The sequence below is a fragment of the Salvelinus namaycush genome, chromosome 2, assembly GCF_016432855.1.
Source record: "Salvelinus namaycush isolate Seneca chromosome 2, SaNama_1.0, whole genome shotgun sequence".
NCBI classification, from domain to species: Eukaryota; Metazoa; Chordata; class Actinopteri; order Salmoniformes; family Salmonidae; genus Salvelinus; species Salvelinus namaycush.
The window spans coordinates 56,601,367-56,628,072 of NC_052308.1; the positions used below are offsets into that span (position 1 = coordinate 56,601,367).

Consider the following 26,706-nt stretch of genomic DNA (forward strand, 5'->3'; position numbering starts at 1 on the left):
GAGAAAATTATGACATTTGTGAAGAACGAGCTGAAGATGTTCAAGAGGATTCTTAGTCCAGAACTCCCAGAAGGCTTTGAGAGTCAGAAGCAGGATAAGGAAGTGGTGGATGCTGAAGATGAGAAGCAGGAGAGCAGTGCCAGAGAGGGGGCTCTGAAGATCACACTGCACGTCCTGAGGAAAATGAACCAGAAGGATCTTGCTGACACACTGGAGAAATGTAAGATCTGTCTGCCTCATGTTGAATGCTGTTTTATAACATTTAAAAGCTGTAGCTAAAGTACAGCTAAAGTAGCTGTGTAACTCAATGATATTGTAGCAGCCTTAACACAACACCTAGTGACCTCATCAAGTAGCAGCAGGGATGTGTTGTGGTGACTAATTTAGAGAGAGAGAACATTAATAATACCATTAATAATACTACTAATAATATAATCAGTCACACCAGTCTGTAATGCATTATGAAAACATTTACACATTTATACAGTCAGTTAAGAAAAGAAACTTCTTCTGGCTGCAAGCCCGACGTCGGCTCACCACCAAATACAAGAAAGGACAGACATTTTTCACAGCACAGGTAGCATGCACAAAACCAACCTAACTAACCAAGAACCAACCAAACTAACCAAGAACCAACCAAACTAACCAAGAAACAACTTCATCAGATGACAGTCTTATGACATGTTATTCAATAAATCTATGTTTTGTTCGAAAAATTTGCATATTTGAGCTATAAATCAGTTTTACATTGCAGCTACCATCACAGCTACCGTCAGAAATGGCACCGAAGCAGCCAGAGTAATTACAGACACCAACGTCAAATACCTAAATACTCATCATAAAACATTTCTGAAAAATACATGGTGTACAGCAAATGAAAGACAGGCATCTTGTGATTCCAGCCAATATTTCCGATTTCTTAAGCGTTTTACAGCGAAAACACAATATAGCATTATATTAGCTTACCACAATAGCCAGAAACACAAGCCATTTACCAGCAGCAAAAGTTAGCGATCGTAACAAACCAGCAAAAGATATATAATTTTTGACTAACCTTGATAAGCTTCATCAGATGACAGTCCTATAACATCAGGTTATACAATACACTTATGTTTTGTTCGAAAATGTGCATATTTAGAGCTGAAATCAGTGGTTATACATTGTGCTAACGTAGCATCTTTTTCCCACAACGTCCGGATATTTTTCTGACACTCACATATTCTGACCAAATAACTATTCATAAACATGACTAAAAAATACATGTTGTAAAGGAAATGATAGATACACTAGTTATTAATGCAATCGCCGTGTTAGAATTCTAAAAATAACTTCATTACGACATCCAGCTTAGTTATAGCGAGAGAGTGCCCAAACTCTGGGCGCAAACTACTAGTACAACATGTTCGACAGATATATGAAATAGCATCATAAAATGGGTCCTACTTTTGATGATTTTCCATCAGAATGTTGTACAAGGGGTCCTTTGTCAAGAACAATTGTTGTTTGGATTTAGAATGTCCTCTTCTCCAGTCAATTAGCACGGAAAGCTAGCCAAGTGGCGCAAAGCTCTCCTTCCTGAACATATGCAGACAAAGCAACACGCCTAACGTCCCGAAAAAATTTCAATAATCTAATAAAACTATATTGAAAAAACATACTTTACGATGATATTGTCACATTTATCAAATAAAATCAAAGCCGGAGATATTAGTCGTCTATAACGACAGCTTTACAGAAGGTAATACCAGGTCACTTCTCGCGCGTTCCAGAAAACAGGAAATTGGGGTCATGCCAAGAGCTTTTATTCGACCTCAGATGATGTTATACACTCCATTTCTTCTCTCACTGCCTGTTGACATCTAGTGGAAGGCGTATGAAGTGCATGTATACTAATAAATATCAAGGACATTTATAGGCAGGCCCTAGAACAGAGCATCGATTTCAGATTTTCCACTTCCTGTCAGGAAGTTTGCTGCAAAATGAGTTCTGTTTTACTCACAGATATAATTCAAACGGTTTTAGAAACTAGAGAGTGTTTTCTATCCAATAGTAATAATAATATGCATATTGTACGAGCAAGAATTGAGTACGAGGCCGTTTGAAATGGGCACCTTTTATCCAGGCTACTCAATACTGCCCCTGCAGCCCAAAGAGGTTAATAGAATAAATGATTATAATCTAAAACTTTATAACAGTCCTTCAATACTGTAGGCCTTAAAACAGACGTAATATTAAAATCCTCTGTGTTATTTCTTCATTCAGATGAGCTTGCTGTGATTTGCCAACGTGAACTCAAATCTAATCTAAAGAAGAAGTTTCAATGTGTATTTGAGGGGATCGCTAAACAAGGAAACGCAACACTTCTCAATAAGATCTACACAGAGCTCTACATCACAGAGGGTGGAACAGGAGAGGTCAATAATGAACATGAGCTGAGACAGATTGAGACAACAACCAGGAAACAAGCAAGACCAGAGACTGCAGTCAAATGTAACGACATCTTCACACCCTTAACTGGACAAGACAAACCTATCAGAACTGTGCTGACAAAGGGAGTCGCTGGCATTGGAAAAACAGTCTCTGTGCAGAAGTTCATTCTGGACTGGGCTGAAGGAAAAGCAAATCAGGATGTCCAGTTTGTATTTTCATTCCCTTTCCGGGAGCTGAATTTGATGAAAGAGGACAAACACACTTTCATTGAACTCCTCAATCACTTCTCAATGGAAACCAAAGAATCAAGAATCTCCAACTACGACAAGTACAAAGTTCTGTTCATCTTTGATGGTCTGGATGAGTGCCGACTGCCCCTAGACTTCCAGAAGAACAAGATCTGTTGGGACGTCACAGAGTCAACCTCAGTGGATGTTCTGCTGACAAATCTCATCAAGGGAAATCTGCTTCCCTCTGCTCTCCTCTGGATAACTACCCGACCTGCAGCAGCCAGTAAGATCCCTTCAGTGTGTGTTGACCAGGTGACAGAGGTACGAGGGTTCAATGACCCACAGAAGGAGGAGTACTTCAGGAAGAGATTCAGTGATGAGGACCTGGCCAGCAGAATCATCTCACACATAAAGACATCAAGGAGCCTCCACATCATGTGCCACATTCCAGTCTTCTGTTGGATTTCTGCAACAGTCCTTGAACACATGCTGGAACATAAGAGAGAAGAGATGCCCAAGACTCTGACTGAGATGTACACACACCTTGTGGTGTTTCATACCAAACAGAAGAGTGAAAAGTATCTTGGGAAAGAAGAGACAGGTCCACACTGGAATAAAGAGAGCATTCTGTCACTGGGAAAACTGGCTTTTCAACAGCTTGTGAATGGCAATCTGATTTTCTATGAAGAAGACCTGAAAGAGGCTGGCGTTGATGTCAATGAAGCCTCAGTGTACTCAGGATTGTGCACACAGCTCTTTAAAGAGGAATGTGGGCTGTACCAGGACAAGGTGTACTGCTTTGTTCATCTGAGCATTCAGGAGTTTCTGGCTGCTGTATATGTGTTCCTCTCATTCATCAACAACAATGAGAATCTAATGGACAAACTGCAAACAAACGACAAGTCTGAAATTACTTTCTACAAGAGTGCTGTGGATAAAGCCTTACAAAGTGAGACGGGAAACCTGGACCTTTTCCTCCGCTTCCTTCTGGGCCTCTCACTGAAGTCCAATCAGAAGCACTTACGAGGTCTACTGACAAAGACAAGAAGCAGCTTACAGAGCCATGAAGAAACAGTCAAGTACATCAAGAAGAAGATCGGGGAGAATCTCTCTCCAGAGAGGAGCATCAATCTGTTCCACTGTCTGAATGAACTGAATGACCATTCTCTAGTGGAGGAGATCCAAAGCTTCCTGAGCTCAGGAAGTCTCTCAAAACCCAACCTGTCACCTGCACAGTGGTCAGCTCTGGTCTTTGTGTTGCTGACTTCGGAAAAGGAGCTGGATGTGTTTGACCTGAAGAAATACTCCAGATCAGAGGAAGGTCTTCTGAGGCTGCTGCCAGTGGTCAAAGCCTCCAGAGCTGCTCTGTGAGTAAATAAAATGACATATCAGAACTAACCATCAGGAAGCATTATCCAGTTTAGAGAAAATGATGTATTATAATATGTTTATAATGTTATATTGAAAAATATATTAAATAAATGCATTGATTTTCACATTAGTATAACAATATGACCACATAGTTCTAGGAGATGGAAGATGAATCTATATATTGTTAGAGAGAATAAACCAAATGCATCTGCCATTGTCCTTCTACACTACTGGTGTTAGATTAAGTGTGTTTTTGAAGTCATGGTGATCTCTTTGTCAGGCTGTCAGGCTGTGGAGTCACAGAGGAAGGCTGTGCTTCTCTGGTCTCAGCTCTGGAGTCAAACCCCTCACACCTGAGAGAGCTGGATCTGAGTAACAATGACCTGAAGGATTCAGGAGTGAAGCTGCTCTCTGCTGGACTGGGGAATCCCCACTGTAAACTGGAGACTCTGAGGTCAGTATTCCTGTAGTTGGTCAAAAAGTGATAACTGTTCACCAGATCCACATGTGTTTACCAGACACACATAGTCCACACCATATGTGTTTGGAAAGTGAAGCTTACAGTTTTACATTTGGTGCTATGCTCCAGCATTTTGGATTTTAGGTAGAATGTTTCGTATTAGGTGACAGTACAGAATGTCACCTTTTATTTGAGAGGATTCATATATGTTTTACCTTTTAGAAATGAAAGCACTTTATGTATGTACAGTGGCTTGCAAAAGTATTCACCCCCCTTGGCATTTCCCCCCCCCAAAATTGCCTTCAACCTGTAATTAAAATAGATGTTTTGGGGGTTTGTATCAGTTGATGTACACAACATTCCAACCACTTTGAAGATGCTAAATATGTTTTCTTGTTAAACAACCAATAAATAATAAGAACAGAGAACTTGTGCATAACTATTCACCCCCAAAGTCAATACTTTGTAGAACCACCTTTTGTAGCAATTACAGCTGTAAGTCTTTTGGGGTTTGTCTCTATAAGCTTGGCACATTTAGCCACTGGGATGTTTGACCATTTTTCAAAGCAAAACTGCTCCAGCTCCTTCAAGTTGGATGGGCTCCGCTGGTGTACCGCAATCTGTAAGTCATTCCACTGATTCTCAATTGGATTGAGGTCTATGCTTTGACTTGACCATTCCAAGACATTTACATTTTTCCCTTTTAACCACTCGAGTGTTGCTTTAGCTTAAACCTCCGTCCCAGTCTCAAATCTCTGGAAGACTGAAACAGGTTTCCCTCAAGAATTTCCCTGTATTTAGCGCCATCCATCATTCCTTCAATTCTGACCAGTTTCCCAGTCCCTGCCGATGAAAAACATCCCCACTGCATGATGCTGCCACCACCATGCTTCACTGTGGGGATGGTGTTCTCGGGGTGATGAGAGGTGTTGGGTCTGTGCCAGACATAGCGTTTCCCTTGATGGCCATAAAGCTCAATTTTAGTCTCATCTGACCAGAGTACCTTCTTCCATATGTTTGGGGAGTCTCCCACATGCCTTTTGGTTAACACCAAATGTGTTTGCTTATTTTTTTCTTCAAGCAATGGATTTTTTTCTGGCCACACTTCTGTAAAGCCCAGCTCTGTGGAGTGTATGGCTTAAAGTGGTCCTATGGACAGATACTCCAATCTCTGCTGTGGAGCTTTGCAGCTCCTTCAGGGTTATCTTTGGTCTCTTTGTTGCCTCTCTAATTAATGCCCTCCTTGCCTGGTTCGTGAGTTTTCCCTCTCTTGGCAGGTTTGTTGTGGTGCCATATTCTTTCCATTTTTTAATAATGGATTTAATGGTGCTCCGTGGGATTTTCAAAGTTTCAGATATTTTTTTATAACCCAACCCTGATCTGTACTTCTCCACAACTCTGTCCCTGACCTGTTTGGAGAGCTCCTTGGTCTTCATGGTGCCGCTTGCTTAGTGGAGTTGTAGACTCTGGGGCCTTTCAGAACAGGTGTATATACACTGAGATCATGTGACAGATCATGTCACACTTAGATTGCACACAGGTGGACTTTATTTAACTAATTATGTGACTTCTGAAGGTAATTGGTTGCACAAGATCTTATTTAGGGGCTTCATAGCAAAGGGGGTGAATACATATGAATGCACCACTTTTCTGTTTTTAATCAAGTTTTTTATTTTTTTAAATTTCTCTTGACCAATTTGGACTATTTTGTGTTTGTCCATTACATGAAATCCAAATATAATCTATTTAAATGACATGTTGTAATGCAACAAAATAGGAAAAACGCCAAGGGTGATGAATACCTTTGCAAGGCACTGTAGTTCTCCCATTTGAAGAAGTCTTCATTATTTGGACATATTCACATATATTGTATTAAAATAGTCATACTTTTAGTATTTGGTCCCATATCTGTGATTCTACTAACTTGTTGAATGCAACCAATGAGTTTGGAACCAAATACTACACATTTGACTACTTTAATACACTATGTAAATTGATCAGAATATTTACGACTTCTTCAAATTATCAAAGTATGGGGGGACTAGATACATAAAGTGCTTTCATTTCTAAATGGTGAAACAGATTTGTATTAAAATACCCTCAAATAAAAGGTGACATTATATACTGTCACCTCATATGAAACATTTGATCTGAAATCCAAAATGTTGGAGTACAGAGACACATTTAAAATGTTAGCTTCACTGTCAAAATAGATATGATGTGGACTGTATACTCAATACAATCTAAATCTGATACCTCACTGTCATTATAGATATGGTGTGGACTGTATACTCAATACAATCTAAATCTGATACCTCACTGTCAAAATAGATATGGTGTGGACTGTATACTCAATACAATCTAAATCTGATACCTCACTGTCTGTCTTTTGACTGATACTGCTTTTTAAACTGGTCTGGTCAGTCTACTCAAATATTTGTACTATACATGTTTCTATCTGCAGGCAATACTTTGATCATTTGTCATTTCAAATAATGAAACATCCATTTATGAATAGATATGTGGCAGGTTTCAGGACACTGATGTATCTGAATGAGTTGAAAATATATACTGCCACTATTATCACCACCAAAGAATATCAGTGTGATTTTAATATGATTTGACTCTTTGTCAGGCTGTCAGGCTGTCTAGTCACAGAGGAAGGCTGTGCTTCTCTGGTCTCAGCTCTGGAGTCAAACCCCTCACACCTGAGAGAGCTGGACCTGAGTAACAATGACCTGCAGGGTTCAGGAGTGAAGCTGCTCTCTGCTGGACTGGGTAATCCCCACTGTAAACTGGAGACTCTGAGGTCAGTATTCCTGTAGTTGGTCAACAAGTGATAACTGTTCACCAGATCCACATGTGTTTACCAGGCACACATAGTCCACACCATATGTGTTTGGAAAGTGAAGCTTACAGTTTTACATTTGGTGCTATGCTCCAGCATTTTGGATTTTAGGTAGACTGTTTCGTATTAGGTGACAGTACAGAATGTCACCTTTTATTTGAGATGATTCATATATGTTTTACCTTTTAGAAATGAAACCACTTTATGTATGTACAGTGGCTTGCTAAAGTATTCACCCCCCTTGGCATTTTCCCCCCAAAAATTGCCTTACAACCTGTAATTAAAATAGATGTTTTGGGGGTTTGTATCAGTTGATGTACACAACATTCCTACCGCTTTGAAGATGCTAAATATGTTTTCTTGTTAAACAACCGATAAATAATAAGAACAGAGAACTTGTACATAACTATTCACCCCCCAAAGTCAATACTTTGTAGAACCACCGTTTGTAGCAATTACAGCTGCAAGTCTTTTGGGGTTTGTCTCTATAAGCTTGGCACATTTAGCCACTGGGATGTTTGACCATTTTTCAAGGCAAAACTGCTCCAGCTCCTTCAAGTTGGATGGGCTCCGCTTGTGTACCGCAATCTGAAAGTCATTCCACAGATTCTCAATTGGATTGAGGTCTATGCTTTGACCATTCCAAGACATTTACATTTTTCCCCTTAAACCACTCGAGTGTTGCTTTAGCAGTCTCAAAATCTCTGGAAGACTGAAACAGGTTTCCCTCAAGAATTTCCCTGTATTTAGCGCCATCCATCATTCCTTCAATTCTGACCAGTTTCCCAGTCCCTGCCGATGAAAAACATCCCCACTGCATGATGCTGCCACCACCATGCTTCACTGTGGGGATGGTGTTCTCGGGGTGATGAGAGGTGTTGGGTCTGTGCCAGACATAGCGTTTCCCTTGATGGCCATAAAGCTCAATTTTAGTATCATCTGACCAGAGTACCTTCTTCCATATGTTTGGGGAGTCTCCCACATGCCTTTTGGCGAATGCCAAACGTGTTTGCTTATTTTTTTTTTTAAAGCAATGTATTTCTTTCTGGCCACACTTCCGTAAAGCCCAGCTCTGTGTAGTGTACGGCTTAAAGTGGTCCTATGGACAGATACTCCAATCTCTGCTGTGGAGCTTTGCAGCTCCTTCAGGGTTATCTTTGGTCTCTTTGTTGCCTCTGATTAATGCCCTCCTTGCCTGGTTCATGAGTTTTCCCTCTCTTGGCAGGTTTGTTGTGGTGCCATATTCTTTCAATTTTTTTAATAATTGATTTAATGGTGCTCCATGGGATTTTCAAAGTTTCAGATATTTTTTTATAACCCAACCCTGATCTGTACTTCTCCTCAACTTTGTCCCTGACCTGTTTGGAGAGCTCCTTGGTCTTCATGGTGCCGCTTGCTTGGTGGTGTCCCTTGCTTAGTGGTGTTGTAGACTCTGGGGCCTTGCAGAACAGGTGTATATATACTGAGATCATGTGACAGATCATGTCACACTTAGATTGCACACAGGTGGACTTTATTTAACTAATTATGTGACTTCTGAAGGTAATTGGTTGCATCAGATATTATTTAGGGGCTTCATAGCAAAGGGGGTGAATACATATGAACGCACCAGTTTTCTGTTTTTAATTTAATTTTTTTAAATTTCTCTTGACCAATTTGGACTATTTTGTGTTTGTCCATTACATGAAATCCAAATATAATCTATTTAAATGACATGTTGTAATGAAACAAAATAGGAAAAACACCAAGGGTGATGAATACCTCTGCAAGGCACCGTAGTCTCCCATTTGAAGAAGTCTTCATTATTTGGACATATTCACATATATTGGTAATTGTGAGAGGTTAGCATGTTTTGTTGTAGCCTCTGTTATTGGTAATGGTGAGAGGTTAGCATGTTTTGTTGTAGCCTCTGTTATTGGTAATGGTGAGAGGTTAGCATGTTTTGTTGTATCCTCTGTTATTGGTAATGGTGAGAGGTTAGCATGTTTTGTTGTAGTCTCTGTTATTGGTAATGGTGAGAGGTTAGCATGTTTTGATGTAGTCTCTGTTATTGGTAATGGTGAGAGGTTAGCATGTTTTGTTGTAGCCTCTGTTATTGGTAATGGTGAGAGGTTAGCATGTTTTGTTGTAGCCTCTGTTATTGGTAATGGTGAGAGGTTAGTATGTTTTGTTGTAGCCTCTGTTATTGGTAATGGTGAGATGTTAGCATGTTTTGTTGTAGCCTCTGTTATTGGTAATGGTGAGAGGTTAGTATGTTTTGTTGTAGCCTCTGTTATTGGTAATGGTGAGAGGTTAGCATGTTTTGTTGTAGTCTCTGTTATTGGTAATGGTGAGAGGTTAGCATGTTTTGTTGTAGCCTCTGTTATTGGTAATGGTGAGAATTTAGCATGTTTTGTTGTAGCCTCTGTTATTGGTAATGGTGAGAGGTTAGCATGTTTTGTTGAAGTCTCTGGTATTGGTAATGGTGAGAGGTTAGCATGTTTTGTTGTAGTCTCTGTTATTGGTAATGGTGAGAGGTTAGCATGTTTTGTTGTAGCCTCTGATATTGGTAATGGTGAGAAGTTAGCATGTTTTGTTGTAGCCTATGTAACTTTCTCACTCATTATTATTCATGAATTATTCATGATTTGTATTAATCAAGGCATCATCAGGGTTAATTTAGTAGTGTTTAGAAACATGGTATCTACTCACTTATAAAGAAAATGACTCCAGTTATCATCCACCATTGAGTTTCTATTGGGCAAAACATAACCAAAACAAACTGCAAATGTGTCAATGTCACCTCATATAAAACATTTGATCTGAAATCCAAAATGTTGGAGAATAGAGCCACATTTAAAATGTTAGCTTCACTGTCATAATATATATGGTGTGGACTGTATACTCAATACAATCTAAATCTGATACCTCACTGTCATTATAGATATGGTGTGGACTGTTTACTCAATACAATCTAAATCTGATACCTCACTGTCTGTCTTTTGACTGATACTGCTTTTTAAACTGGTCTGGTCAGTCTACTATAATATTTGTACTATATATTTTTCTCTCTACAATTAACACTTTGATAATTTGTCATTTCAAATAATGAAACATTCATTTATGAGTAGATATGGCAGGTTTCAGGACGCTGATGTATCTGAAAATGTTAAAAGGTTATACTGCCACTATTTTCACCACCAAAGAATAACAGTGTGATTTTAATATGATTTGACTCTTTGCAGGCTGTCAGGCTGTCTAGTCACAGAGGAAGGCTGTGCTTCTCTGGTCTCAGCTCTGAGGTCAAACCCCTCACACCTGAGAGAGCTGGATCTGAGTAACAATGACCTGAAGGATTCAGGAGTGAAGCTGCTCTCTGCTGGACTGGGTAATCCCCACTGTAAACTGGAGACTCTGAGGTCAGTATTCCTGTAGTTGGTCAACAAGTGATAACTATTCACCAGATCCACATGTGTTTACCAGACACACATAGTCCACACCATATGTGTTTGGACAGTGAAGCTTACAGTTTTACATTTGGTGTTATGCTCCAGCATTTTGGATTTGAGATAGAATGTTTCATATTAGGTGACAGTACAGAATGTCACCTTTTATTTGAGGGAATTCATACATACATTTTACCGTTTTAGATATGAATAGTGAATAATGATGAATAACAAAGTTATAGAGGCACAAATATCAGTATAAATGCTAATCTCCCCTGTTATTGGTAATGGTGAGAGGTTAGCATGTTTTGTTGTAGTCTCTGTTATTGGTAATGGTGAGAGGTTAGCATGTTTTGTTGTAGCCTCTGTTATTGGTAATGGTGAGAGGTTAGTATGTTTTGTTGTAGCCTCTGTTATTGGTAATGGTGAGAGGTTAGCATGTTTTGTTGTAGCCTCTGTTATTGGTAATGGTGAGAGGTTAGCATGTTTTGTTGTATCCTCTGTTATTGGTAATGGTGAGAGGTTAGCATGTTTTGTTGTAGCCTCTGTTATTGGTAATGGTGAGAGGTTAGCATGTTTTGTTGTAGTCTCTGTTATTGGTAATGGTGAGAGGTTAGCATGTTTTGATGTAGTCTCTGTTATTGGTAATGGTGAGAGGTTAGCATGTTTTGATGTAGCCTCTGTTATTGGTAATGGTGAGAGGTTAGCATGTTTTGTTGTAGCCTCTGTTATTGGTAATGGTGAGAGGTTAGCATGTTTTGTTGTAGCCTCTGTTATTGGTAATGGTGAGAGGTTAGCATGTTTTGATGTAGCCTCTAACTTTCTCACTCATCATTATTCATGATTATTTCATGATTTGTCTTAATCATGGCATCATCAGGATTAATCTAGTGGTGTTTAGAAACATGTTATCTACTCACTTATAAAGAAAATTTCTCCAGTCATCATCCACCATTTTAATATTGGGCAAAACACAACCAAAACAAACTGAACAAGTTTGAGTCACAAGCTTGATGTTGTCATTGCGTTCAAGGAATATGGGACCAAATACTAAACTTTTGACTACTATAATACTGTCACGTTCCTGACCTGTTTTTCCTTTTTCTTGTATTTATTTAGTTGGTCAGGGCGTGAGTTGGGGTGGGTTGTCCATGTGTTATTTTCTGTGTTCGGCCGGGTATGATTCTCAATCAGAGACAGCTGTCAATCGTTGTCCCTGATTGAGAATCATACTTAGGCAGCCTGGGATTCACGTGTGTTTTGTGGGTGTTTGTCTTCCGTGTCTGTATGTATGTTCGTACCACACGGGACTGTAGCGTTGGTTTGTAGTCTGTACCTGTTCGTGCGTTCTTCGTGTATTTGTAAGTTCTCATGTTTTAGGTCAGTCTACGTCGTTTTGTAGTTTGTTAAAGAGTTTTTGTGTTTCGTCGTTTCTGTTAATAAATATTCATTATGTCTTCACAACCCGCTGCATTTTGGTCTGATCCCTACTCCTCTTCAGACGAAGAGGAGGAGAGAAACCGTTACAAATACACTATGAGCTAATTGGTCAGAATACTTATGACTTCTTCAAATAGGGGGACTAGATACATAAAGTGCTTTCATTTCTAAATGGTGAAACAGATATGTATTAAAATACCCTCAAATAAAATGTGACATTATATACTGTCACCTCATATGAAACATTTGATCTGAAATCCAAAATGCTGGATTATAAAGCCACATTTAAAATGTTAGCTTCACTGTCAAAATAGATATGGTGTGGACTGTATACTCAATACAATCTAAATCTGATACCTCACTGTCTTTTGACTGATACTGCTTTTTAAACTGGTCTGGTCAGTCTACTCAAATATTTGTAATATGCATTTTTCTATCCACAAGCAATAGTTTGATAATTTGTCATTTATAATAATGATACATTGATTTATGAATAGATATTGCAGGTTTCAGGACAATGTTGTATCTGAACATGTTGAAAAAATATACTGCCACTATTTTCCCCACCAAAGAATATCAGTGTGATTTTAATATGATTTGACTCTTTGCAGGCTGTCAGGCTGTCTAGTCACAGAGGAAGGCTGTGCTTCTCTGGTCTCAGCTCTGAGGTCAAACCCAACACATTATTTGTGCACAGGTTACAGTGTAAGCAGGGAAAGCTAAGCGTAACATTTTAATACAACCTGTCTGTCATTGTATTTCTTCTGTGTTTGCAGACTCACTGGCTGTAAACTCACAGACACATCCTGTAAAGTGTTGGCCTCAGTTCTCAGTTCTAACCCCTCACACCTGAGAGAGCTGGACCTGAGTAACAATGACCTGAAGGATTCAGGAGTGAAGCTGCTCTCTGCTGGACTGGGGAATCCCCACTGTAAACTGGAGACTCTGAGGTCAGTATTCCTGTAGTTGGTCAACAAGTGATAACTATTCACCAGATCCACATCTGTTTACCAGACACACATAGTCCATACCATATGTGTTTGGACAGTGAAGCTTACAGTTTTACATTTGGTGCTATGCTCCAGCATTTTGGATTTGAGATAGAACGTTTCATATTAGGTGACAGTACAGAATGTTACCTTTTTCAACCAGGATCTCAGCGATCACTGCCTCATTGCCTGCTTCCGTTATGGGTCCGCTGTCAAATGTACACCCCTCATCACTGTCAAAGCTCCCTAAAACACTTCTGCGAGCAGGCCTTTCTAATTGACCTGGCCCGGTTATCCTGGATGGATATTGACCTCATCCCGGCAGTAGAGGATGACTGGTTGTTCTTTAAAAGTGCTCACCATCTTAAATAAGCATGCCCCGTTCAAAAAATGTAGAACTAAGAACAGATATAGCCCTTGGTTCAGTCCAGACCTGACTGCCCTTGACCAGCACAAAACATCCTGTGGCGTTCTGCAGTAGCATTAAATAGCCCCCGTGATTTGCAACTTTTCAGGGAAGTTAGGAACTAATATAAACAGTCAGTTAGGAAAGCTAAGGCTAGCTATTTTAATCAGAAATGTGCATCCTGGAGCACTAATTCCAAAAGTGTTTGGGACACTGTAAAGTCCATGGAGAATAAGAGCACCTCCTCCCAGCTTCCCACTGCACTGAGGCTAGGAAACACTGCCACCACCAATAAATCCACGATAATTTCAACAATGTTACGCCCGTCGTTTGAATGAGGAAACCAAGGTGCAGCGTGGTAGGCAAACATCTTATTTTATTAAAATGAACACCAAAAAAACAACAAAATACAAAACGAACGTCAAGTTCTGCAGACTACACAGTAACTATACAAAATCAAGATCCCACAAACTAAGGTGGTAAAAGGATTTGAGTCCCTGGCAGCGTAGTGTGTTACTGATGGTAGGCTTTGTTACTTTGGTCCCAGCTCTCTGCAGGATTTGAGTCCCTGGCAGCGTAGTGTGTTACTGATGGTAGGCTTTGTTACTTTGGTCCCAGCTCTCTGCAGGTCATTCACTAGGTCCCCCCGTGTGGTTCTGGGATTTTTGCTCACCGTTCTTGTGATCATTTTGACCCCACGGGGTGAGATCTTGCGTGGAGCCCCAGATCGAGGGAGATTATCAGTGGTCTTGTATGTCTTCCATTTCCTAATAATTGCTCCCACAGTTGATTTCTTCAAACCAAGCTGCTTACCTATTGCAGATTCAGTCTTCCCAGCCTGGTGCAGGTCTACCATTTTGTTTCTGGTGTCCTTTGACAGCTCTTTGGTCTTGGCAATAGTGGAGTTTGGAGTGTGACTGTTTGAGGTTGTGGACAGGTGTCTTTTATACTGATAACAAGTTCAAACAGGTGCCATTAATACAGGTAATGAGTGGAGGACAGAGGAGCCTCTTAAAGAAGAAGTTACAGGTCTGTGAGAGCCAGAAATCTTGCTTGTTTGTAGGTGACCAAATACTTATTTTCCACCATAATTTGCAAATAAATTCATAAAAAATCCTACAATGTGATTTTCTGGATTTCTTTTCTCATTTTGTCTGTCATAGTTGAAGTGTACCTATGATGAAAATTACAGGCCTCTCTCATCTTTTTAAGTGGGAGAACTTGCACAATTGGTGGTTGACTAAATACTTTTTTGCCCCACTGTATATCCACAAAATGTTCCTCCCTCATGAAGCCATCTATTTTGTTAAGTGCACCAGTCCCTCCTGCAGCAAAGCACCCCCACAACATGATGTTGCCATCCCCGTGCTTCAAGGTTGGGATGGTATTCTTCGGCTTGCAAACCTCCCCCTTTATCCTCCAAACATAACGATGGCCGTTATGGCCAAACAGTTCTATATTTGTTTCCTCAGACCAGAGGACATTTGTTTCGTCAGACCAGAGGACATTTCTCCAAAAAGTATGATCTTTCTCCCCATGTGCAGTTGCAAACCGTAGTCTGGCTTTTTTCTGGCGGTTCTGGAGCAGTGGCTTCTTCCTTGCTGAGTGGCCATTCAGGTTATGTCGATATAGCAGTCATTTTACTGTGGACATAGATACTTTTGTACCTGTTTCCTCCAGCATCTTCACGAGGTCCTTTGCTGTTGTTCTGGGATTGATTTGCACTTTTCTCATCAAAGTACGTTCATCTCTAGGGGACAGAACGCGTCTCCTTGTCAGAGCTGCTAGGAGTACTTGGTGGAGGAGTCAAGCGCAGAGAGCAGGGATTCAAGAAAGTGGATTTATTTTCCAGTTGACAGGGAAAAACGATCATGCCCTAAACACACGGGCGAATGAAAAAACGAGTCCAAAAACACAGGACTAAACTGTCCAGAAAAAATAATAAATCCACATACCAATCCAACACCAAATAACAGAGAAACAAGACCGCACAAAAGCCAGCGGGCTTACTGCCCTTAAATAGCCTACCCACAAAACTAAACTCAAAACAGGTGCACCCAATCAGCCCAAACTAACAGAAACAAAAAGAAAAGAATCGATGGCAGCTAGTAGGCCGGTGACGACGACCGCCGAGCGCCGCCCGAACAGGAAGAGGCACCATCTTCGGCGGGATTTGTGACAGTACCCCCCCCTCTAGCGCGCCGACCCCGGCCTCGAGGACGACCCGGAGGGCGAGGCGCAGGACAATCCGGGTGGCGACGGTGGAAATCAACCAAGAGGGAAGGATCTAAAATGTCTCTCCCCGGTACCCAGCACCTCTCCTCCGGACCGTACCCCTCCCAGTCAACGAGGTACTGCAGGCCCCTCACCCGGCGTCTCGAGTCCAGAATAGCTCGTACTGTGTACGCCGGGGACCCCTCGATATCCAGAGGGGGCGGAGGGACCTCTGGTACCTCACCTTCCTGAAGGGGACCAGCTACCACCGGCCTGAGGAGAGACACATGAAACGAGGGGTTAATGCGATAGTAAGAAGGGAGTTGCAATCTACAACACACCTCGTTTATCCTCCTCAGGACTTTAAATGGCCCCACACACTGCGGCCCCAGCTTCCGGCAGGTCAGGCGGAGGGGCAGGTTTCGGGTCGAGAGCCAGACCCTGTCCCCTGGTGCGAACACAGGGGCCTCACTGCGGTGGCGGTCAGCGCTCTTCTTCTGCCGTTCACTGGCCTGCCTGAGAGAGTCCCGCCAGGTCTCCCTAGAGCGCTGTACCCACTCCTCCACCGCAGGAGCTTCGGTCTGGCTCTGATGCCACGGAGCCAGGACCGGCTGGTACCCCAGTACGCATTGCGGCATGGCGACATGTTAGTTGAGGAGTGGCGGAGTGAGTTCTGGACCAACTCTGCCCACGGGACGTACCTCGCCCATTCTCCTGGCCGGTCCTGGCAATACGAACACAGAAACCTACCCACTTCATGGTTCACTATTTCCACCTGCCCATTACTTTCGGGGTGATACCCAGAGGTAAGGCTGACCGAGACCCCCAGACGCTCCATAAACGCCCTCCACACCCGGGACGTGAACTGGGGCCCTCGATCAGATACGATGTCCTCCGGCACCCCGTAGTGCCGGAAGACGTGGGTAAATAGAGCCTCCGCAGTCTGTAGGGCCGTAGGGAGACCAGGCAATGGAAGGAGACGACAGGACTTAGAAAACCGATCCACAACGACCAGAACGGTAGTGTTCCCCTGAGACGGGGGAAGATCAGTCAGGAAATCTACCGATAGATGAGACCATGGCCGTTGTGGAACCGGGAGGGGTTGTAACTTCCCTCTCGGCAGGTGCCTAGGAGCCTTACTCTGTGCGCATACCGAGCAGGAGGAGACATAGAGTTTCACGTCCTTAGCCAAGGTGGGCCACCAGTATTTTCCCCTAAGACCCCGCACTGTCCCCTCAATCCCCGGATGACCCGAAGAAGGTAGTGTATGAGCCCACCGACTCAATCGATCACGAACACCAAGCGGTACGTACCTAAGGCCAGTCGGACACTGGGACGGCACAGGTTCTACCCTCAACGCCCGCTCGATGTCCGCGTCCACCTCCCATACCACCGGGGCCACCAGACAAGAGGCTGGAAGGATGGGAGTCGGATCGATGGGCCGGTCATCCGTGTCATAGAGACGAGACAGCGCGTCGGCCTTAGTGTTGAGGGAACCTGGTCGGTAAGAGATCGTAAATCTAAAACGAGTAAAGGACATGGCCCACCTAGCTTGACGCGGATTCGGTCTCTTCGCCTCTCGGATATACTCCAGATTGCGGTGGTCAGCCCAGATGAGGAAAGGGTATTTAGCCCCCTCAAGCCAGTGTCTCCACACCTTCAGTGCTTTTACCATAGCTAGTAACTCCCGGTCCCCCACATCATAGTTCCGCTCCGCCGGACCCAGCTTCTTAGAAAAGAAAGCACAGGAACGGAGCTTCGGTGACGTGCCCGAGCGCTGTGATAGCACGGCTCCAACACCAGACTCGGACGCATCCACCTCCACTATGAACGCTAACGAAGGGTCCGGATGCGCCAACACGGGAGCCTCAGTAAACCTTGCCTTCAACTGGTTGAAGGCTCCATCTGCCTCGGCCGACCACCGTAGACGCACCGGCCCCCCCTTCAGCAGTGAGGTAATGGGCGCCGCCACTTGGCCAAAACCCCGGATAAACCTCCGGTAGTAATTGGCAAACCCTAAAAACCGCTGCACCTCTGTTACCGTGGTCGGAGTCGGCCAATTACGCACGGCGTTAACGCGGTCACACGCCATCACCACCCCCGAGGTGGAAATGCGATAACCCAGGAAGGAAACGGCTGGTTTGGAGAACACACATTTCTCAGCCTTGACGTATAGGTCATGCTCCAGCAGTCGCCCAAGCACCCTGCGCACCAGGGAGACATGCGCGGCGCGTGTGGCAGAATAGATCAAGATGTCATCAATATATACTACCACACCCTGCCCCTGCAAGTCCCTGAGAATCTCATCTACAAAGGATTGGAAGACGGCTGGAGCATTCTTCAACCCATACGGCATGACGAGGTACTCATAGTGGCCTGATGTGGTACTAAACGCTGTTTTCCACTCGTCTCCTCCCCGAATACGCACCAGATTATACGCGCTCCTGAGGTCCAGTTTTGTGAAAAAACGCGCTCCGTGGAATGATTCCATCGCCGTAGCGATGAGAGGTAGTGGATAACTAAATCCCACTGTGATTGAATTTAGACCTCGATAATCAATGCACGGACGCAGTCCTCCCTCCTTTTTTCTCACAAAAAAGAAACTCGAGGAGGCGGGTGACATGGAGGGCCGAATGAACCCTTGTCCCAGAGCTTCCGTGACATACGTCTCCTCCTGTGACAATGGGTACACGTGACTCCTGGGAAGTGCAGCGCTCTCCTGGAGGTTTATCACGCAATCCCACCGTCGATGAGGTGGTAATTTGGTCGCTTCTTTCTTACTAAAAGCGATAGCCAAATCGGCATATTCTGGGTGAATGCGCACAGTGGAAACCTGGTCTGGACTCTCCACCGACGTGGCACCGATGGAAACTCCCACACACCTACCTGAACACTCATCTGACCACCCCTGAAGAGCTCCCTGTCTCCAGGAAATGAGGGGATTGTGAATGGCTAGCCAGGGAACCCCCAACACTACTGGAAACCCAGGTGAATCAATAAGGTAAAAACTGATCTGCTCCCTATGATCCCCCTGGGTTACCATGTCCAGCGGAATCGTGGCCTCCCTGACCAGCCCTGACCCTAACGGTCGGCTATCTAGGGAGTGCACGGGAAAAGGTGGGTCTATCTGCACCAGCGGAATACCCAACTTACGGGCGAGTCCGCGATCCATAAAACTCCCAGCTGCGCCTGAGTCGACTAGCGCCTTATGCTGAAGAGAGGGGAAAAACGCAGGGGAAAAAATTACCAAAAACATGTGACCAACAGGGAGCTCTGGGTGAGTCTTGTGCCTACTCACCTGGGGTGGCCGAGGAGTATTCCGCCTGCCATCCCGACTCCCAGATGGACTCCTCCAGCACCGGTCCGAAGTGTGTCCTCTCCGGCCACAGTAGGTGCAAGAGGAGCCACCTCCTCCGGTCCCCCTAGATGCAGCTCCTCCCAACTCCATCGGAGTTGGAGCGGGAGGGCTGGGAGGTGGAATGGACAGGACCCCCTCTGAACGCCCGCGGGCAGCTAGCAGGTTATCTAGTCGGATCGACATGTCTATCAGTTCATCGAGGGAGAGTGTGGTGTCCCGACAAGCTAGCTCCCGGCGGACGTCCTCCCGGAGGCTGCAACGGTAATGGTCTATTAAGGCCCTGTCATTCCACCCCGCACCAGCAGCCAAGGTCCGGAACTCTAAAGCGAAATCCTGGGCGCTCCTCGTCTCCTGTCTAAGGTGGAACAGACGCTCACCCGCCGCTCGGCCCTCCGGTGGGTGGTCGAACACCGCTCGAAACCGGCGGGTGAACTCCGAGTAGTGGTCCCGAGCCGAGTCTGGGCTGTTCCAGACTGCGTTGGCCCAGTCCAGGGCCCTACCCGACAAACAGGAGACAAGGAGGCTTACACTCTCCTCACCCGAGGGAGTCGGACGCACGGTAGCCAGGTAGAGCTCAAGCTGGAGCAGAAATCCCTGGCAACCAGCCGCTGCTCCATCGTACTCCCTCGGGGGGGTGAGACGCAATGTGCTGGTCCCAGCCGATGACACTAGGAGTGGGTTGTGTCGTCTGCAGGGGAGCTGAAGGGGGCGTCGGGAGACCACTCCTCTCCCATCGTTCCATCCTCTCCATCATCTGGTCCATCGCTGACCCGATACGATGAAGGACAGCTGTATGATGATGGACCGCTCCTCCATAGTTGGGAGAGGGGTGGTCGCTGCTTCTGCTGACTCCATATGAGGTGCGGGCTTCTGTCAGAGCTGCTAGGAGTACTGGGTGGAGGAGTCAAGCGCAGAGAGCAGGGATTCAAGAAAGTGGATTTATTTTCCAGTTATTTTCCAGAAAAACGATCATGCCCTAAACACACGGGCGCATGAAAAAACGAGTCCAAAAACACAGGACTAAACTGTCCAGAAAAAATAATAAATCCACATACCAATCCAACACCAAATAACAGAGAAACAAGACCGCACAAAAGCCAGCGGGCTTACTGCCCTTAAATAGCCTACCCACAAAACTAAACTCAAAACAGGTGCACCCAATCAGCCCAAACTAACAAAAAGAAAAGAATCGATGGCAGCTAGTAGGCCGGTGACGACGACCGCCGAGCGCCGCCCGAACAGGAAGAGGCACCATCTTCGGCGGGATTCGTGACACTCCTTTCTGAGCGGTATGACGGCTGTGTGGTCCCATGATGTTTATACTTGCGTACTATTGTTTGTACAGATGAACGTGGTACCTTCAGTCGTTTGGAAATTGCTCCCAAGGATGAACCAGACTTGTGGAGGTCTACAATTTGTTATTTGAGGTCATGGTTGATTTCTTTTGATTTTCCCATGACATCAAGCAAAGAGGCACTGAGTTTGAAGGTAGGCCTTGAAATACATCCACAGGTACACCTCCAATTGACTCAAATTATGTCAATTAGCCTATCAAAAGCTTCTAAAGCCATGACATAATTTTCTGGAATTTTCAAAGCTGTTTAAAGGTCAACTTATTGTACAGTCAACTTATTGTATGTAAACTTCTGACAATTGTGATACAGGGAATTATAAGTGAAATAATCTGTCTGTAAAAAATTGTTGGAAAAATTACTTGTGTCATGCACGATGTCCTAACCGACTTGCCAAAACTATAGTTTGTTAATGTAACAGTATAACTTTACGTCCGCCCCCTCGCTCGAACCAGGGACCCTCTGCACACAGACAACCACAGTCACCCACGAAGCATTGTTACCCATCGCTCCACAAAAGCCGCGGCCCTTGCAGAGCAAGGGGAACCACTACTTCAAGGTCTCAAAGCGAGTGACGTCACCGACTGAAAGGCTATTAGCGCGCACCATCGCTAACTAGCTAGCCATTTCACATCCGTTACACTAACAAGAAATTTGTGGAGTGGTAGAAAAAACGAGTTTTAATGACTCCAACCTAAGTGTATGTAAACTTCTGACTTCAACTGTATATCCATCCTGCCCTGCTTATCTAAAGTCTTCGAAAGCCAAGTTAATAAACAGATCACTGACCATTTTGAATCCGACTGTACCTTCTCCGCTGTGCAATCCGGTTTCCGAGCTGGTCACTGGGGCACTTCAGCCACGCTCAAGGTCCTAAACGAAATCATAACCGCCATTGATAAAATACAGTACTGTGCAGCCGTCTTCATCAACCTGGCCAAGGCTGTCGTCTCTGTCAATCACCGTATTCTTATCTGCAGACTCAACAGCCTTAGTTTCTCAAATGATTGCCTCGCCTGGTTCACTAACTACTTCTCAGATAGAGTTCAGTGTGTCAAATCGGAAGGCCTGCTGTCCGGACCTCTGGCAGTCTCTTTGGGGGTGCCACAGGGTTCAAATCTCTGACCAACACTTTTCTCTGTATATATCAACGATGTTGCTCTTGCTGCTGGAGATTATTTGATCCACCTCTATGCAGACGACACCATTCTGTATACATCTGGCCCTTCTTTGGACACTGTGTTAACAAACCTCCAAACAAGCTTCAATGCCATACAGCTCTCCTTTCGTGGCGTCCAACTGCTCTTAAATGCAAGTTAAACTAAATGCATACTCTTCAACCGATTGCTGCCCGCTAGACTGTAAACTCTCCTTCCAGACTCATATTAAGCATCTCCAATCCAAAATGAAATCTAGAATTGGCTTCCTATTTCGCAACAAAGCCTCCTTCACTCATGCTGCCAAACATACCCTCGTAAACTGACTATCCTACCAATCCTTGACTTTAGTGATGTCATTTACAAAATAGGCTCCAACACTCTACTAAAATTATATGCAGTCTTTCACAGTGCCATCCGTTTTGTCATCAAAGCCCCATATACTACCCACCACTGCGACCTGTATGCTTTCGTTGGCTGGTCCTTGCCACGTATTCGTCGCCAAACCCACTCAGTTCAGTTCATCTATAAGTCTTTGCTACGTAAAGCCCAAGCCTTATCTCAGCTCACTGGTCACCATAGTAACACCCACCCGTAGCACACGCTCCAGCAGGTATATTTCACTGGTCACCCCCAAAGCCAACACCTCATTTGGCTGCCTTTCCTTCCAGTTCTCTGCTGCCTGTGACTGGAACGAATTGCAAAAATCACTGAAGCTGGAGACATATAATTCCCTCATTAACTTCAAACATCAACTATCTGAGCAGCTAACCGATTGCTGCAGCTGTACATAGTCCATCTGTAAATAGCCCACCCAATATACCTACCTCATCCCCATATTGTTTTTATTTACTTTCTGCTCTTTTGCACACCAGTATTTCTACTTGCACATCATCATCTGCTCATGTATCATTCCAGTGTTCATTTGCTAAATTGTAATTACTTCGTTACTATGGCCTATATATTGCCTTACCTCCTCACGCCATTTGCACACACTGTATATAGACTTTTTTTTCCAATTGTGTTATTGACTGTACGCTTGTTTATTCCATGTGTAACTCTGTGTTGTTGTTTGTGTCGCACAGCTTTGCTTTATCTTGGCCAGGACGCAGTTGTAAATGAGAACTTGTTCTCAACTAGCTTACCTGGTTAAATATAGGTGAAATAAAAAAAATACACTTAAATTCTCATAAAGAATAGAAGATGTTTCTGAACACACATATATACATTCATGTTTATGCTACCATGATGAATAATAACGAATAACAAAGTTAAAGAGGCACAAAGATCAGAATAAATGCTAACCTTCCCTGTTATTGGTAATGGTGAGAGGTTAGCATGTTTTGTTGTATCCCCTGTTATTGGTAATGGTGAGAGGTTAGCATGTTTTGTTGTAGCCTCTGTTATTGGTAATGGTGAGAGGTTAGCGTGTTTTGTTGTAGCCTCTGTTATTGGTAATGGTGAGAGGTTAGCGTGTTTTGTTGTTGCCTCTGTTATTGGTAATGGTGAGAGGTTAGCATGTTTTGTTGTAGCCTCTGTTATTGGTAATGGTGAGAGGTTAGCATGTTTTGTTGTAGCGTCTATTATTGGTAATGGTGAGAGGTTAGCATGTTTTGTTGTAGCCTCTGTTATTGGTAATGGTGAGAGGTTAGCATGTTTTGTTGTAGTCTCTGTTATTGGTAATGGTGAGAGGTTAGCATGTTTTGTTGTAGCCTCTGTTATTGGTAAAGGTGAGAGGTTAGCATGTTTTGTTGTAGCCTCTGTTATTGGTAAAGGTGAGAGGTTAGCATGTTTTGTTGTAGCCTCTGTTATTGTTAATGGTGAGAGGTTAGCATGTTTTGTTGTAGCCTCTGTTATTGGTAATGGTGAGAGGTTAGCATGTTTTGTTGTAGTCTCTGTTATTGGTAATGGTGAGAGGTTAGCATGTTTTGTTGTAGCCTCTGTTATTGGTAATGGTGAGAGGTTAGCATGTTTTGTTGTAGTCTCTGTTATTGGTAATGGTGAGAGGTTAGCATGTTTTGTTGTAGCCTCTGTTATTGGTAATGGTGAGAGGTTAGCGTGTTTTGTTGTTGCCTCTGTTATTGGTAATGGTGAGAGGTTAGCATGTTTTGTTGTAGCCTCTATTATTGGTAATGGTGAGAGGTTAGCATGTTTTGTTGTAGCCTCTGTTATTGGTAATGGTGAGAGGTTAGCATGTTTTGTTGTAGCCTCTGTTATTGGTAATGGTGAGAGGTTAGCATGTTTTGTTGTAGCCTCTGTTATTGGTAATGGTGAGAGGTTAGCATGTTTTGTTGTAGTCTCTGTTATTGGTAATGGTGAGAGGTTAGCATGTTTTGTTGTAGCCTCTGTTATTGGTAATGGTGAGAGGTTAGTATGTTTTATTGTAGTCTCTGTTATTGGTAATGGTGAGAGGTTAGCATGTTTTGTTGTAGCCTCTGTTTTTGGTAATAGTGAGAGGTTAGCATGTTTTGTTGTAGCCTCTGTTATTGGTAATGGTGAGAGGTTAGCATGTTTTGTTGTAGCCTCTGTTATTGGTAATGGTGAGAGGTTAGCATGTTTTGATGTAGCCTCTAACTTTCTCACTCATCATTATTCATGATTCGTTCATGATTTTTCTTAATCATGGCATCATCAGGATTAATCTAGTAGTGTTTAGAAACATGTTATCTACTCACTTATAAAGAAAATATAAAGTAAATTACTCCAGTCATCATCCACCATTTTAATATTGGGCAAAACACAACCAAAACAAACTGCAAGTACAATCAACTAGTTTGAGTCACAGGTGTGATGTTGTCATTGCGTTAAAGGAATATCAGACCAAAGACTCAACTTTTGACTACTTTAATACACTATGAGTGAATTGATCAGAATATTTATGACTTCTTCAAATAGGGGGACTAGATATATAAAGTGCTTTCATTTCTAAATGGTGAAACAGATATGTATTAAAATACCCTCAAATAATAGGTGATATTATATACTGTCACCTCATGAAACATTTGATCTGAAATCCAAAATGTTGGAGTATAGAGCCACATTTAAAATGTTAGCTTCACTGTCATTATAGATATGGTGTGGACTGTTTACTCAATACAATCTAAATCTGATACCTCACTGTCATTATAGATATGGTGTGGACTGTAAACTCAATACAATCTAAATCTGATACCTCACTGTCATTATAGATATGGTGTGGACTGTAAACTCAATACAATCTAAATCTGATACCTCACTGTCAAAATAGATATGGTGTGGACTGTATACTCAATACAATCTAAATCTGATACCTCACTGTCTGTCTTTTGACTGATACTGCTTTTTAAACTGGTCTGGTCAGTCTACTATAATATTTGTACTTTACATGTTTCTATCTACAAGCAATACTTTGATCATTTGTCATTTTTAATGATACATTCATTTATGAATATATATGGCAGGTTTCAGGACACTGATGTATCTGAATATGTTGAAAAAATATACTACCACTATTTTCACCACCAAAGAATATCAGTGTGATTTTAATATGATTTGACTCTTTGCAGGCTGTCAGGCTGTCTAGTCACAGAGGAAGGCTGTGCTTCTCTGGTCTCAGCTCTGAGGTCAAACCCCTCACACCTGAGAGAGCTGGACCTGAGCTACAATCACCCAGGAGACTCAGGAGTCAGACTGCTCTCTGCTGGACTGGAGGATCCACACTGCAGACTGGAGAAACTCAAGTATGTAGAGGGTTTATGTCAATGTTCATATCAGACATGTTTGACTTATCAGGCTAGTTAAGATAAACATTCTGACCACCACTTGGACAAAGTTATGTTACTGTGTGTGTGTGTGTGTGTGTGTGTGTGTGTGTGTGTGTGTGTGTGTGTGTGTGAGTTCAGGTGTATCCCTCAATGACTGTCTGTTCTTCTGCTTACCGCTACAGTGTGGAACATGGTGGAGAGAACACAATGAAACCTGGGCCTAGAAAATGTGAGTGTTGACTGCTGTGAAGAATATGACTAAGAATAAGTCTTAATTCAAGTTAAGTCAAAGTCAAAGACCACCATCATTACTTACTTGGTCATATTAAATATCAGCTGTAGTTCTACAGAAGCAGAAATCAGGGACACCAACGTTTACAAAGAGTTGCTTTGACAATGTGTGTGTGTGTGTGTGTGTGTGTGTGTGTGTGTGTGTGTGTGTGTGTGTGTGTGTGTGTGTGTGTGTGTGTGTGTGTGTGTGTGTGTGTGTGTGTGTGTGTGTGTGTGTGTGTGTGTGTGTGTGTGTGTGTGTGTGTGTAATTAATGGGAATAAGTGTGTTTTATATTACCATTACAATATAACATATGATCATTCAACAAGTCTCAAGTTACCTTAACTTCTCCTTTTGATACCTAGAAACATCTACATTAGATGAAATAGTGAAAAGTGAGTTAACATTCTAATGTGAATGATGATGATTTCTAATATTGTGTCTGGTTTCATCCATCAGATGTCTGTGATCTCACACTGGACCTAAACACAGTAAACAGACTCCTCTCTCTGTCTGAGGAGAACAGAAAGGTGACAGGGAGGAGAGAGGAGCAGCAGTATCCTGATCACCCAGAGAGATTTGAGGACTGTAGACAGGTGCTGTGTAGAGAGGGTCTGACTGGGCGCTGTTACTGGGAGGTAGAGTGGAGTGGGATAGGTGCTGATATAGGAGTGACATATAAAGGAATCAACAGGAGAGGATGGGGTCTTGACTGTTGTCTTGGATACAATGACAAGTCCTGGAGTCTGATCTGCTCTGACAACAGTTACTCTGCCTGGCACAATAATAATCCCACTACCATAGACGTCCCCTCCTCCAGCTCCCACAGAGTAGGAGTGTATCTGGACTGGTCAGCCGGCACTCTGTCCTTCTATAGAGCCTCCTCTGACACACTGACCCACCTGATCACATTCACCTCCACATTCACTGAGCCCCTCTATCCAGGGTTTGGGGTTTGGTGGGATGGCGACTCAGTGTCCCTGAAATAATAACCTGACACACACACACACA

At 43.2% G+C, this 26,706-nt stretch overlaps 1 protein-coding gene across 1 annotated transcript; it reads left to right on the forward strand.

Annotated features, from left to right (window-relative positions):
* On the forward strand, positions 1–26,706 carry LOC120026798 (NACHT, LRR and PYD domains-containing protein 3-like; the record flags this gene model as incomplete). Its single annotated transcript, XM_038971516.1, has 7 exons — positions 1–220; positions 2,263–4,027; positions 4,312–4,485; positions 12,981–13,154; positions 25,226–25,399; positions 25,606–25,652; positions 26,155–26,706. Coding segments are annotated over 7 exons (3,084 nt in total), but the record flags the coding sequence as incomplete, so codon positions are not given.